Source organism: Anomaloglossus baeobatrachus, chromosome 3, assembly GCF_048569485.1.
Source record: "Anomaloglossus baeobatrachus isolate aAnoBae1 chromosome 3, aAnoBae1.hap1, whole genome shotgun sequence".
In the NCBI taxonomy this organism is placed as follows: domain Eukaryota; kingdom Metazoa; phylum Chordata; class Amphibia; order Anura; family Aromobatidae; genus Anomaloglossus; species Anomaloglossus baeobatrachus.
Genome location: NC_134355.1, coordinates 464,234,953 through 464,250,149, shown reverse-complemented (window position 1 = coordinate 464,250,149; position 15,197 = coordinate 464,234,953). Strand labels below are relative to the sequence as shown.

Below are 15,197 nucleotides of genomic sequence, written 5' to 3'. Positions count from 1 at the left end.
ACGCAGTTTAAATGCCGAAAATAGTTTGGTAAAATTCCAAAACAGCCACCTGACGATCGTTACTCCACGCTGCCACAGGGTTAAACCTCTCGCGATCTGATCGCACAGGGGGCGATAGACAGTGAGAGGAGCCAGGGGTGGTCGCCTCCCTACACTGCTGCCATTCACCGTTGCTACAGGAATAACCCGCGAGCACGGCCTTACGGGAATAGCCTACGATACGCTGGTTACGTAACTCCAATAGAAGTAAAGTGGTGTTCCGGAAAACACGTAGCGCAGCGATCTACGCTTCTTCCGTAGTCCAAGAGTTACAGAAAAAAACGAGCGTTTGTGCTACGCTGTTTCCGTAGCTCTCAGGATTTGAATTTACGGAATAAAGCGTAATATTTTATTTCCGAAACACGTACTCCCCTGTATAGCAGTGTTGAAAATGGCGGAGCACAGCCTGCTCGTTTTTTTCCGTAACCTACGTTTAGTTCCAAAGAAGTTACGGAAACATCGTAGCACAAACGCTCGGCTATTTCCGTAACTCTTGATTTACGACAATAGCGCAAATTGCTGGGGTACGTGTTTTCCGTAGCTCGCATTCACTTCTATCGGAATTACGTAAACAGCGTAGCGTTACCGCTCGGTTATTTCCGTAATCCTGGCCACTTTTTGCTGGGGCATATAGATAGGTGTTCTCATCTCACGAATGGGTGAGATAAGAATACCGAATGTATAAGCCACTACCGTCCTCTTCTTATTAGACTTTGACCTTAATTTCTCAGTAGAAGACTACGAGCTCTGGTTCGTTGTGCCCTCCCCCAGAACTCGGGGCAGCCCCAGGCCAGTGCTCAGGCGGTCACGTGCTCCTCCCTGGCTGGGGTTCGCACTCTGCTGGTTGTTTGTCCCTTGTGATGCTCCGTACAGAAGGCGTCGTACTGTGTTTGGCCAGGAGGAAGCCGGAGGATCCGAGCAGTTGTGTGCGGAGTGCACCGGGCGTCCCCTCCTGTAGAGCCGGTGCGGGCACAGCAGAGGCGGTGTGTGATACGTACCGGCTCCGTGTACGGCCCCCGTCATAGGACGCTCGCACTGGCGGTAGCGCTCAGTGGCTTCCTCGCTGTTGCCCGTGTACTTCCATGTGTGCTATCATGGATGTGAGGGGGGTCCGCCACATGGCCTGCTCTGCCGAGGTAAATGCATGTGTGTCCCGGGGACCTGCACTGGGGGTCGGCTAGTGCCCACAGTAGTGTCCAGGACCTGCAGGGTGGGCACTGGGGGTCGGCTGGTGTTTACAGCAAGTGTGTCTGGGGGACCTGCAGGGTGGGCACTGGGGGTCGGCTAATGTTTACAGCAAGTGTGTCTGGGGGACCTGCAGGGTGGGCACTTGGCGTCGGCTGCTGTTTACAAGTGTGTCTAGGGGACCTGCAGGGTGGGCACTGGGGGTCGGTTGGTGTTTGCAGCAAGTGTCTGGGGGACGTGCAGGGTGGGCACTGGGGGTCGGCTAATGTTTACAGCAAGTGTGTCTGGGGGACCTGCAGGGTGGGCACTGGGGGTCGGTTGGTGTTTGCAGCAAGTGTGTCTGGGGGACGTGCAGGGTTGGCACTGGGGGTCGGCTGGTGTTTACAGCAAGTGTGTCGAGGGGACCTGCAGGGTGGGCACTGGTGGTCGGCTAATGTTTACAGCAAGTGTGTCTGGGGGATGTGCAGGGTGGGCACTGGGGGTCGGCTAATGTTTACAGCAAGTGTGTCTGGGGGATGTGCAGGGTGGGCACTGGGGGGGGGGGGGTCGGCTAATGTTTACAACAATTGTCTGTGGGACCTTCAGGGTGGGCACTGGGGTCGGCTGGTGCCCACAGTAAGTTTATTTCCTCTTGTTGCTATGGGTTACACTTTTAAATATGCAAATACTGATGTGCTGGTCTCAGACATTCTTCTACCAATTTGACTTTCTAATTAAAGAAGCTTTACATTGTGTATTCAGGCTTACACGGGCCCTTGGGTAACAGTCCCAGGGGCCCCTCATCATTTATTTTTCTATCCACAGAGCAGTACTTAAGCTTGTTTCTTACATTACAAGCTATTCTTACTGGCACTATTTTGAGGTTATGACTTTCTGATTTTTTTTTTTTTTTTATTCATTTTTTTGTGCGGCGAAGTGGCTAACAAGCAGCAATTCTGCTGTTCATAATATGGGATAAGTATTCATATGTTATTAGATCAGACACTTACCCAAGCTGCAATACCAAATGTGTTAATTTACTTCCTGTTTCCTAGAACACAAAAAATAAAGTCAAGCAACTTATATATTTATATTTTTTTTCATTAGTATTTATTTTTTTTATTACTTTTCCTGGGGGCCTTGAGTCCTCTATTACTTGTACAGTAAACTACAATTCAGTGATTATTGTAAATGATAACATGACCTTTCTCCTATGAAGCCCAACCACAGGCCAGGTGTTAAAGGTGTACTAACATGGCAGACGAGTCTTCGGTAGGCTCCTGGCTGCTATGACAACCCCCCACAATACCCTATTTCTAGCCCCTTAGATACTGCTGTGGCATTGCGTGTTGTTGCCAGCCCTGTCTATATTTGTCTTTACGCTCCCTATGTTATGGCCAGAGATGCAGATTAATGTAATGTATGTAAAGCAGGGGTCCCCGACATGTGGCTCACTGCTCAAGTGCCACTTTGAACTGTAAGGACATACATTGTGGCATTATTAGGCTGCTTTCACACATCCGGTTTTTGCTGTGTGTCACAACCCGGCTCTTTGCAGAAAAAACGCAACCGTTTTTTTATTGCTGCCGGTTGCGTTTTTTCCGCATAGACTTTCATTAGTGCCGGATTGTGCGGCATGGCCTTGCGTTCGGTCCGTTTTTTGCCAGATGCGGCATATTTAGCCCATGCGGTGGCCGGATGGAGCGTTGCCTGGTACGTTTTTTGTCCGGCGAAAAAAAACGCATCGCGCCGCTTTTTCCAATGCATGCCTATGGACACCGGATGCGGCGTGATGCAGCAAAAAATGCATCCGGCCGCCGCATGCGTTTTTTTTGCACTGCGCATGCTCAGTAGTGTGCCGCAACCGGCAAAAAACGGACGGGCTGCATGTAAAAACTTATGCAAAGGATGCGTTTTTTTCGCCGTATCCGTTGCATAGGTTTTAGAGTCGGATTTAGCCGCACTGCAAAAACCGGATGTGTGAAAGCAGCCTTACTTGTTAAGAGTGCAGTGACGGGACATTAGTTTATAATTGGCACTTAGGTCATTACTACCTTTTAAGTTCTTACTTGGGGAGTTTATTATTACTTTATAAGAGTTCATTCAGGACATTAACTTTAAAGAAGGCACTTGTGGCATTATTGCTTTTTAAGGGGGTATTCATAGAATTACTACTTTGTAATGGAACACATTGGCAATTACTACTTTATATGGCATTATTACTAATGATGTGTGAGCACTACCAGGCTTGGGTGCTCTGTACTCGTAACCAGCAGTTGGATGGGCTCGACTCGTGTACAGAATATAAAGGAAGCTAATGGGGGTACTCAAGCATTTTTCCGGAATATTTACCCATTGACTCCCATTATGCTCGGGTGCTCAAGTTGCATCCATCAGAGTGTCTGGCTGCTCGTTAAAGGGAACCTGTTACCACTTTTTCGGCCTATAACCTGCAGCCACCACCACTGGGCTCTTATATACAGCAGTCTAACATGCTGTATATAAGAGCCCAGGCCGCTGTGAGAACATAAAAATCATTTTATAATACTTACCTAACAGTCGTGCTGCAGTGGATTCTAGTCAGATGGGCGTCTCCGTTGTCCGGTGCCGGCGCCTCCTCTTTCGGCCATCTTTGTCATCCTTTTTCTGTAGCCGGGGTGCCTGGCGCATTATAAGTCATCCACACTCGCCGGCATTGAGGTTCTGCGCAGGCGCACTTTGATCTGCCCTGAGCAGTGCAGATCAAAGTATTGTAGTGCGCCTGTGCAGGACCGTCAAGTGTGTATGACGTAGGATGCGTAATGCACACAGGTTTCAGAAGGAGGACGAAGATGGCTGAAAGTGGTGGCGCCAACACTGGACAACGGAGACGCCCATATGACCCAACTCCACCCCAGCGAGCATTAGGTAAGAATTCTAAAGTGTTTTTTATGTTCTACACAACGGCCTGGGCTCTTATATACAGCATTCTAACATGCTGTATATAAGAGCCCAGTGGTGGTGGCTGCAGCTTATAGGCCGAAAAAGTGGTGACAGGTTCCCTTTAACGGTACCAAGCACCCGAGCCTGTTAGTGTTCGATCATTACTAATTACTTTATAAAGGGGAACTAAGGGCACAAGTACTTAATTGGGGGGGGTTAGGCTGTTATTACTGTAAGAGGGCACTCAGGGCATTATTACTTTATAAATGGGCTTTTGAGGTATTATTACTTTACAAGGGGTTATTCGTGGGATTATAACTTTCAGTAAGACACACGGGGTTTCTACATTTCTCCTTTTATACTGTGGTCTGCAACCATATTTCAGAGTTGAACGTGATGCTCATGGTAGGAATGGTTGGGGACCCCTGATGTAAAGGAAGTGTTTCTTTTTTTGCCCTGTCTCAAGATCATCAGCTGAGAAAGAAAGATGTCTTCACATACAATATATTCACAGTGTACTTTAAATGGGATTTTTCAACTACATCCCAAATTGATTGTGTAAAAAAAAAAAAAAAAAATCGCTGCATACACTAGTTTCTTCCATGTGTCAGGTCAGACTCGCCCATTTAAGTCTATGGGTATGCTTAAATAAAAAAATCGCAAACGGAAGATCTGTATAACATTCACATTGTAATTCTTTCACATAGGAGCCTATACATGGTCTTTTTAATAATTGCTGATGTAAAAAAGCAGATTGTATACAGATGACAAGTGAGAGAAATAAGTTTCCTGGATAAAATCGTGGCGATATTTTATATACTCCTGTGAACCCGGCCTCCCTCCTGGTGATGTGACCAGAACACTAACCAGCCATAAACAAGGCAATGTTGAAATATATATAATATATATATATATATATATATATATATATCTGTCTACACCTATATATTCTCTTTTTTATGTGAAAGTTGATTTTAATAAATGTGCACCTGTTGTAATGTCAGGATTGTTTACTCAGCATTTTCCCTTTTATTTTTTTTTCTTTTAGGATAGCTTCACGCCCTTTATGTGGCTGAAAAATGAAAGAACATAAATTTTTACACCCCCCAAAAAATCGATTTTCTGTCCAGCCGTCAAAATGTTCTGGACAGTGTGGAGGTTTTAGCAACTTTATCTCCATAGAACACACAAATCCCTTCTCCAAAAAATGGAATAATACCAGTCTGAAAGATGACCGTACGGACCAGCAGATTGCCGGCAGCCAAGCGAAAGCACAGAAGAGATTTGCTGGTCGGACCTCAGGAACAGAATTTGGACAAAACGCCGTAAAAGAAGACGAGCTAAAAAGTCCTAGAAAAGTTTTCTTTTCTTCTGAGATTCCGTTACATATAAATACAGCGACCCAATCGCAAGCCGCAAAGACGACTAAACTTTGTGGTGGGAAGGAGGCATCAAGACCTGTGTCCATAAATCTTGTACATCAAGACTCTGCTAGTGTGCCACCAAAGAAGATCTCCAAGGTGCAGAAATTCAAGGATGAAATTGCCCGCAGCTTCGAGGCAGCCAAGAGTCAGGGAAAGAGACTTTCTCATTTATTACAACGAACGTGCTCTAGAGGCTTATGGCTGCTGAAAAGCTGTAATTTGCTTAATATCGGAAGAGTACCCTTATTTATGATGCAGAGAAAACTCTTTCAGATTGCAGCCTGTGGTAAATTACAGTCTGAGAAGCTCAGAGCACGAAAGACAAACTATAGACTACTGGATTTTAACTGGATGTGGTTTCAGAAAGGTTTTTGGAACTGCTGCAAGAAGACTCTGAGAAGCAGGATTAAGAAAGTGGTCTCGTATTTGAAGTTGAAACTTCAGAGACACGAACGAGCGGGACGGAGGTCATACGATATGAACAATAACACTTCAGGAATTTTATATCAGATCCCACAATGCACAACCAAAAGCTGCCTACGAGGTGACGCTGCTGTCAAGAGTGTGGAAGCTCCTTTTGGAAATGCCGCATCCAACGTCTCTCTCTTAAAAGACAGCCAGCAAGCTCTGCTCTGTGCACCCGCTCCGTGGTGCGGCGCCGACTCCTTAACCAAGAGGGCAAGTGACTTTCCCAACAACCAGCCACATGACTTTCTACTCACCGAAAAAGAAGTCTACATATCTTGCCAGGAGGAAACGGCTGCTCATGGCGAGAAGGACGATGACCAGATTCCCCTGACTAATGACAAACTGAATGAGTGTGCTAGCGATGCTTTTGGATGTCAGGAAAATGCTTCCATGGACATTGTTGGGAATGGAGATGAATCCTGCCCCATGGATTTGGATGACAGCACAGACTCTGACATATTTAGTACAAAGTTGTTGGATCATCCTTACTGTAAAAGTCCCATGCAACAGACGACTTCTGAAGGCTTGGATATACCGGGCCTACAGAACGGACAGCAGTTCCTCAACAACGTCCCAGATGAAGAAGTTGCATCCAGTATTTGCGGTATGTGCCCTGTGTGTAAAAAAAGAAACCAAAATGTTTAAAATAGTCATTTGTTTAAAGGCAACCGGTCAGAATAAAAAAGCGTTATAACCTAAAAGCAGGAGCCTGTGTGAGCTATTAACTCCTTTCTACCCATCCCTTTCTTGTAATATGAAAGTAAAAAAATACATTTTATTATTTACATATTCCCTATGTAAATGAGCACGGTCTCTAGCCCTGTGGGCGTTTGCATGCTTCCCATGGTATTATGCCCCTGTGGGCGTGATATCATGGATTTACATGAGCGACGTCACGTCTGCCCCTTCAGAATCTCGCGTGTGCTTACCATTCTTGCCGCCGCCTCATCCTGGTGTTTGCTGGTCGGCTTCTGAAGCGCACTGCGCATGATAGGAACCGCAGGAGTCTTCTGAGCATGTGCAGTGCGTGTCAGAAGCCGACCAACAAACACCAGGATGAGGCGGCGAGAATGGTAAAGCGCCCACACGCGAAATTCTGAAGGAGCAGAGGATGACGTCACTCATGTAAATCCATGGTATCACGCCCACTTGGGCGTAATACCATTGAAAGCATGCAATGCCCATGGGGCTAGAGCTCTATGCTATTTACATAGGGAATATGTAAGTACTTTCATATTACACAATATTACAAGAAAGGGATGGGTAGGAAGGGGTTAATAGCTCACACAGGCTCCTGCTTGTAGGTTAAAACGCTTTTTTTGACCTGACAGGTTCCCTTTAACCCCCTAGTCATGAAGCCTATTTTTGAAATCAGACTTGTCACTTGATGTGGTAATAACTCTGGTGTGTTTCACATATCCCAGTGATTCTCGGATTTTTTTCATGGCACATTGTACTTTGTTATTGGTAAATGTACATTGATATATTTTCCAATTATTTTTGGAAGTATTGTAAATTTGATGAAAATGTTTTAAAAAAGAAAAAAAAAAAGTGTGCAATCCAATCTTTTTGAATATTTATACCCTTTACCCCTTCCCTACATCTGCGATACATGTACGGCCCAGCAAAGAGGTGTGTTCACACAAACAGCCATACATGTACTGCATAATCATTTTGCTGGCTCGCAAGCAGAGCCGGCAAAATCATCAACGTGTGTCCATTGCATGTCGTAGTTGACATCCTGCTACGATTAGTGTGCAAACCGATCCCTGGTATTCATCCCATCAGATTCTGCTGGCAATAGTGACAGCAGCATCTACAGTGCCTTGCGAAAGTATTCAGCGCCTTTGAATTTTTTTAACCTTTTCCCACATTTCAGGCTTCAAACATAAAGATAAAAATTTATGGTGAAGAATCAGCAACAAGTAAACGAAATTTATCACTTATTTTAAACTTTTTTTAAAAAAATAAGTGAAAATTGGGGCGTGCAATATTATTCGCCCCCTTTAAGTTAATACTTTGTAGCGCTACCTTTTGCTGCGATTACAGCTGCAAGTCGCTTGGGGTATGTCTCTCAGTTTTGCACATCGAGAAACTGAAATTCTTGACCATTCTTCCTTTGCAAACAGCTGGAGCTGAGTGAGGTTGGATGGAGAGCGTTTGTGAACAGCAGTTTTCAGCTCTTTCCACAGATTCTCAATTGGGTTCAGGTCTGGACTTTGACTTGACCATTCTAATGCTGGCGTCACACGTGACGATCTATCGTGCGATCGCACGAGCAATCGTACCCGCCCCCGTCGTTTGTGCGTCACGGGCAATTAGTTGCCTGTGGCGCACAGTCGTTAACCCCCGTCACACACACTTACCTGCTGAGCGACGTCGCTGTGGGCGGCGAACATCCTCTTCCTGAAGGGGGAGGGACGTTTGGCGTCACAGCAACCGGCCAATAGAAGCGGAGGGGCGGAGATGAGCGGGACGTAACATCCCGCACACCTCTTCCTTCCACATTGCCGGCGGGACGCAGGTAAGCTGTGTTCGTCATTCTCGAGGTGTCACACGGAGCGACGTGTGCTGCCTCGGGAACGATGGAGGACCGACATTTTGAAAATGAACGACGTGTCAACGAACAACGATAAGGTGAGTATTTTTGCTCGTTAATAGTCGTTCAGTGGTGTCACACGGTACAATATGTCTAACGATGCCGGATGTGCGTCACTAACGACATATCGCCCGATATATCGTACCGTGTGACGCCGACATAACACCTGGATACATTTATTTGTGAACCATTCCATTGTAGATTTTGCTTTGTTTGGCATATCATTTGGTATTGTGCCCAAATAGTTCGATTTTTTTGTTTCATCTGACCAGAGCACCTTCTTCCAGATGTTTGGTGTGTCTCCCAGGTGGCTTGTGGCAAACTTTAAAATACACTTTTTTTCTGGATATCTTTGAGAAATGGCTTTCTCCTTGCCTCTCTTCTATAAAGGCCAGATTTGTGCAGTGTACGACTGATTGTTGTCCTATGGACAGACTCTTCCACCTCAGCTGTAGATCTCTGCAGTTTATCCAGAGTGATCATGGGCCTCTTGGCTGCATCTCTGATCAGTCTTCTCCTTGTTTGAGAAGAAAGTTTGAATGGACGTCCGGGTCTTGGTAGATTTGCAGTGGTATGATACTCCTTCCATTTTAATATGATCGCTTGCACAGTGCTCCTTGGGATGTTTAAAGTTTTGGAAATCTTTTTGTAACCAAATCCGGCTGTAAACTTCTCCACAACAGTATCACGGGCCTGCCTGTTGTGTTCCTTGGTCTTCATGATGCTCTCTGTGCTTTAAACAGAACACTGAGACTATCACAGAGCAGGTGCATTTATACGGGGACTTCATTAGGGTATGTGCGCATGTTGCTTTTTACCTGCTTTTTACCTGCTTTTTTGCTGCTTTTTCTTCTGCGCTGTTTAATGCCAAAATGGATGTGTTCTTCTATTCAAGCAAAGTCTATGGGAATTTGGGTTTCTTGTTCACACTATGTTGTTCAAACTGCTGCCTTTTTGTGGCAGAACTTTGGTCAAAAACTCAGCTTTGCAGTGCAAAACCCAAATGGCAAAAACAATTGACATGTTGCTTCTTTGAAAAGCTGAGTTTTTGACCAACGTTCTGCCACAAAAAGGCAGCATTTTGAACAACATAGTGTGAACAAGAAACCCAAATTCCCATAGACTTTGCTTGAATAGAAGAACACATCCATTTTGGCATTAAACAGCGCAGAAGAAAAAGCAGCAAAAAAGCAGGTAAAAAGCAGGTAAAAAGCAACGTGCGCACATACCCTTACACACAGGTGGATTATATTTATCATCATCAGTCATTTAGGACAACATTGGATCCTTCAGAGATCCTCAATGAACTTCTGGAGTGAGTTTCCTGCACTGAAAGTAAAGGGGATGAATAATATTGCACGCCCCGCTTTTCAGTTATTTATTTTTTTAAAAAGTTTAAAATAAGCAATAAATATCGTTCAACTTCACAATTGTGTCCCACTTGTTGTTGATTCTTCACCATAACATTAAAAAAAATGTTTGTTTGAAGCCTGAAATGTGGGAAAAGGTTGAAAAATTCAAGGGAGCCCAATACTTTCACAAGGCACTGTATCTGCTTATGAGGGATTGTGCTCCTACTTTCTCACCATTTTCACTCCATGATTGTGGTCACTCGGTGCCGATGGTCACCTAAACCCTAGGCCCAATAATGGCTATGCTGTCACTTAGATATAGTGGCCTGTAAGGTCCTGCAATAAGCAAGACATGACACGCCTCCTATCTGTGTAAGATCGATGCAGATGTGTTACATCGTATTAGACAAGCAATCAGGCAAGTGAAAGGTGATGTCCCATACTGCCAAGAAGTGAAGAAAACATTGAAAGAAAAAGCAAACAAAACAAAAAAAAACAAATGTTTTGCAAGTTAAAACAAAAGTAAACAAAAAATACACGTTTGGGTCATTCCATACATGGTGATACCAGTCTATAAAGCAGGCACAATATTTAGCCCATTAGGTGAACACTATAAAAAAAAAAAACTAGAAATGTTTTGTTTTTTTTTTTTTGTTTTTTAATATTGACACACAAAACAGAAAAAAAGTGATCAAAAACTTCAACTTCACACACAGCTCGTTCAATAATTAAAGTTATAGCTCTCAGAATATAGCAACGCAATAACAAAAGTTTTTATAAATCTACATTTTTGCTTGCAAAAATGTCAAATTAGAAAAATTCCTAAATATCCCCGGCATTGCAGTAATTGTACTGACCCAAAGAATAAAGTTATCTTATAACGTTTTCTGCACAGTGATAATATGCACATTACACTCCTGGATGAATTCCCTGAGGGGTGTAGTTTGCACCTCACACCTTGGGGGGCCTCTGCAAGAGGAGTCCACTGACTGTTATTGACAACTTTGTGCTCCAAAGGCTAAAATGCAGGGCTGAGGAGTCGGTAAGCCAAACTCCCAAATACTCAATTTCCTTGATTCAGACTCCATGACTCCGACTCTCTAATACATGATTCATGTTTGTGATAAATTTACTGTAGTAAAATGGTAACATCAGGCTTGTAATCCTTATTCTAATTCAATAATCAAGCTGTTTACATAGAACATAAAATATATTTATTGGAATACAAAACTTTTAATAAATTGTAAGTATGCAATACACTATGCAGTCAGTAGGGAAATAGTTTTGAACAAAAATATACGGAACAACATTTGTGCAGTCTATGAATTTGTTCTGAGAAATAGTATCGCCTCCATCAGATCCTCCTTCATAGATAAAATTATTACCGTATTTTTCGCTTTATGTTGTAAGACGCACCCCCAAATTTGGTGAAGGAATAGAGAATTTTTTAATAAATGGGGTCCGTCTTATAATGCCAGTGTCCGTCTAACAAATAATATAGGGTATATGTCCCTCATACCCCCGTCATCCTAAAATTAGCCCCCTTAATCTGGATATGGCCACCTTATATTGAACACGTCCCCCAGTGATGCCACATTTCCCCTATGGCTGGCACACATCCTCTATGGCTGGCACACAGGCCCACTGTGGCTGGCACACAGGCCCACTGTGGCTGGCACACAGGCCCACTGTGGCTGGCACACAGGCCCACTGCGGCTGGCACACAGGCCCACTGCGGCTGGCACACAGGCCCACTGCGGCTGGCACACAGGCCCACTGTGGCTGGCACACATCACCCTGTGTTACATATCGCCCCCGTGTTGCTGCTTTTAGTAAAACTCTTTCCTTACCTTCTGCAGCGCTGTCCTGTCTCGTGTGTCCCTCCTCGGGGTTGAGCTCCTCTTGTCTCCTGCACTTCCTACTTCCTGGTTCTAGTGCAGGTCATGTGATCAGGACAGCAGAGAGATATCTCTGCGTGCCTAATCACAGCAGCAGGAGGGAGATCGGGCAGACGCTGGAGGAGGTGAGTAAAGAGTTTATTATTTTACTATGGGCAGCAGCACGGGAGGCCATATTTAACACAGGGGGAGGGGGGATCATGTGCGATCAAAGGTAAGCACAGGCAGATAAAATATGCCCCGCTGCCACAGCCCATCGGCGCGATGCAGTTTCAGCACCACGCTTCTGATGGACAGCAGCTGTGTATATTATATGAGCGGGAGCAGGAGATCAAACGCTGCCGCTCCCAGCTTTCCCTGCCCCCAGCAGCCCCCAGCACCGCTCCAGAGCTGTCCGCACCTCCACTGGACTCTGTGTGTGTGTGTGTGTGTGTGTGTGTGTGTGTGTGTGTGTGTGTGTGTATATATATATATATATATATATATATATTATACACACACCCCCTCCCGTATATTCGGATTATAAGACGCACCCCCTACTTTCCCCCAAAATTTGGGGGAACAAAAGTGTGTCTTATAAAGCGAAAAATACGGTAGGTCATATTTGATAAGGCCAGAGAACAACCTCTCTACACTAACTTGACTTGTTGGCAAAGCAGTGACCACATGGGCAACATCTCCGTATATAAAGGAATTGCCTCATGGCTCATGCACAGTCAGTTTTGATGAATGGTTGAACTCTAATGTTGAGAGGAAGTGAAACATTTTTCTGAAATATGGTAAATTGTTTTCTATGGGGGTGGAATCTTTTTCCCTGCAGCAACGCTTTGCTTCCTCCATATCATCCACATACTTTTCAAAATGAAACTCCTTATCTGATGAGGCTGAAGATGCGGCAGCAGTAGCACTGGTAGGACCCAAGTCCTCTTAATCTTAGAAGTCTGTAGCCCACTCATCCTAACTGCTACCTCTCAGAGCTTCTTTTCCTTTACTAAGCTGTTGATCATCGAGCAATATACGATGACTTGAGTCCACATACACAGCTGCCAGAAGAACTTTTTCTAATATCAGTGTCTCTCTCCGTTTCATTGAAGCAGCAATTCCATCTGCGATTAAACGTCTTTGGGACAGGCAAAACGGCAAGTTCTTCCACTCCTTTATGAAAATGCTGGGAGTTATATCCTCAGCTTGTAATTTTTTTTAATCACTGTAAATGGGCGATGAAGCAAGTCCTTCAATTCAACCACCTATGTCCACTGACCTTCATTTGATGTTACTGAGGGTTGGCCAAGTCTACAAGAGAGAGTTTCAGCTGTGGTCCTTATAAATTATTTTTTTCCCACTTCACAACAAAAAAAAAGTTCATAAATTGTGCAAATGTAAAGTAGACTTGTGGGAAAGGTTATTTATTAATGATTTTCTGTGATATAACTATCTGCTTTAACCCCTTCAGCCCCCAGCCTGTTTTCACCTTAAAGACCCGGCCATTTTTTGCAATTTTGACCAGTGTCACTTTGACAGGTTATAACTCTGGAACACTTCAACGGATCCTGGCGATTCTGAGATTGTTTTTTCGTGACATATTGTACTTCATGTCAGTGGTAAATTTAGGCCGATATGTTTTGCGTTTATTTGTGAAAATTTCGGAAATTTGGCGAAAATTTTGAAAATTTTGCAATTTTCAAAATTTGAAATTTTATGCCCATAAATCTGAGAGATATGTCACACAAAAAAGTTACTAAATAACATTTCCCACATGTCTACTTTACACCAGCGCAATTTTTGAAAAAAAAAAAAATTCCGTTAGGAAGTTAGAAGGGTTCAAAGTTCATCACCAATTTCTCATTTTTCCAACAAAATTTACAAAAAAAAATTTTTTAGGTACCACATCACATTTGGAGTGATTTGAGAAACCTAGGCGACAGAAAATACCCAAAAGTGACCCAATTCTAAAATCTGCACCCCTCACTCTGCTCAAAACCACATCCAAGAAGTTTATTAACCCTTTAGGAGCTTCACAGCAACCAAAGCAATGTAGACAAAAAAATGAAAATTTTACTTTTTTAACACAAAAATGTTACTTTAGCCATAAAAATTAGTATTTTCACAAGGGTATCAGGAAAAATGCATCATAAAATGTATCGTGCATTTTCTCCTGAGTACGCAGATACCCCATATGTGGTGGAAATCAAATGTTTGGGCACACAGCAGGACTCGGAAGGCAAGGAGCGCCATTTGAATTTTTGAGTGCAAAATTAGCTGCACTCATTAGCGGACGCCATGTCGGGTTTGAAGACTCCCCGAGGTGCCTAAACAATGGAGCTCCCCCATAAGTGACCCCATTTTGGAAACTAGAGCCCTCAAATATTTTTTCTAGATGTTTGATGTGCACTTTGAACCCCTGGTGGCTTCACAGAAATTTATAACGTTGAGCCGTGAAAAGAAAAAAATTTTTTTTTACCACAAAACTGTTGCTTCAACCAGGTAGCTTTTTTTATCACAAGGGTATCAGGAAAAAATGCACCATAAAATGTATTGTGCATTTTCTCCTGAGTACGCAGATACCCCATATGTGGTGGAAATCAAATGTTTGGGCACACGGCAGGACTCGGAAGGCAAGGAGCGCCATTTGAATTTTTGAGTGCAAAATTAGCTGCACTCATTAGCGGACGCCATGTCGGGTTTGAAGACTCCCCGAGGTGCCTAAACAATGGAGCTCCCCCATAAGTTACCCCATTTTGGAAACTAGAGCCCTCAAATATTTTTTCTAGATGTTTTATGTGCACTTTGAACCCCTGGGGGCTTCACAGAAGTTTATAACGTTGAGCCGTGAAAAGCCCCCCTCCCTCCCCCCGCATGTGCTGCAAGCCAGCCACCCTCCCCCCACATGTGCTGCAAGCCAGCCACCCTCCCCCCACGTGGGGGGAGGGTGGCTTGCAGCACATGGAGGGATAGGTGGTGTGGCGATGGAGAAGGGGCAGCCGATGAAGGAGGCGGCGGCCGCCGCCGATCGGGGGCAGCAGCGGCTGAAAAAGGTGGGTGCGACGGCGGCGGGGACAGTGGCGAGCATGGCGGCGGGGACGGCGGTGGATCGGGAGCGGCGGCGGGGACGGCGGTGGATCGGGAGCGGCGGCGGGGACGGCGGTGGATCGGGAGCGGCGGCGGGGACGGCGGTGGATCGGGAGCGGCGGCGGGGACGGCGGTGGATCGGGAGCGGCGGCGGGGACGGCGGTGGATCGGGAGCATGGCGGCGGGGACGGCGGTGGATCGGGAGCGGCGGCGGAGACAGCGGTGCAGCGGGAGCATGGCGGCGGGGACGTCGGTGGATCGG

General features: G+C 45.0%; 1 protein-coding gene across 1 annotated transcript in view; it reads left to right on the top strand.

Moving 5' to 3' along the window:
• The first annotated feature begins 878 nt into the window (after positions 1–878).
• Positions 879–15,197, top strand: part of SENP5 (SUMO specific peptidase 5) — a 40,368-nt gene continuing 26,049 nt past the window's right edge. The window contains exons 1-2 of the mRNA XM_075340554.1: positions 879–1,175; positions 5,174–6,621. Of these exons, the coding sequence (XP_075196669.1) occupies positions 5,205–6,621 (1,417 nt within the window). The 5' untranslated portion in view covers positions 879–1,175; positions 5,174–5,204. The remainder of the gene's footprint in view (positions 1,176–5,173; positions 6,622–15,197) is intronic.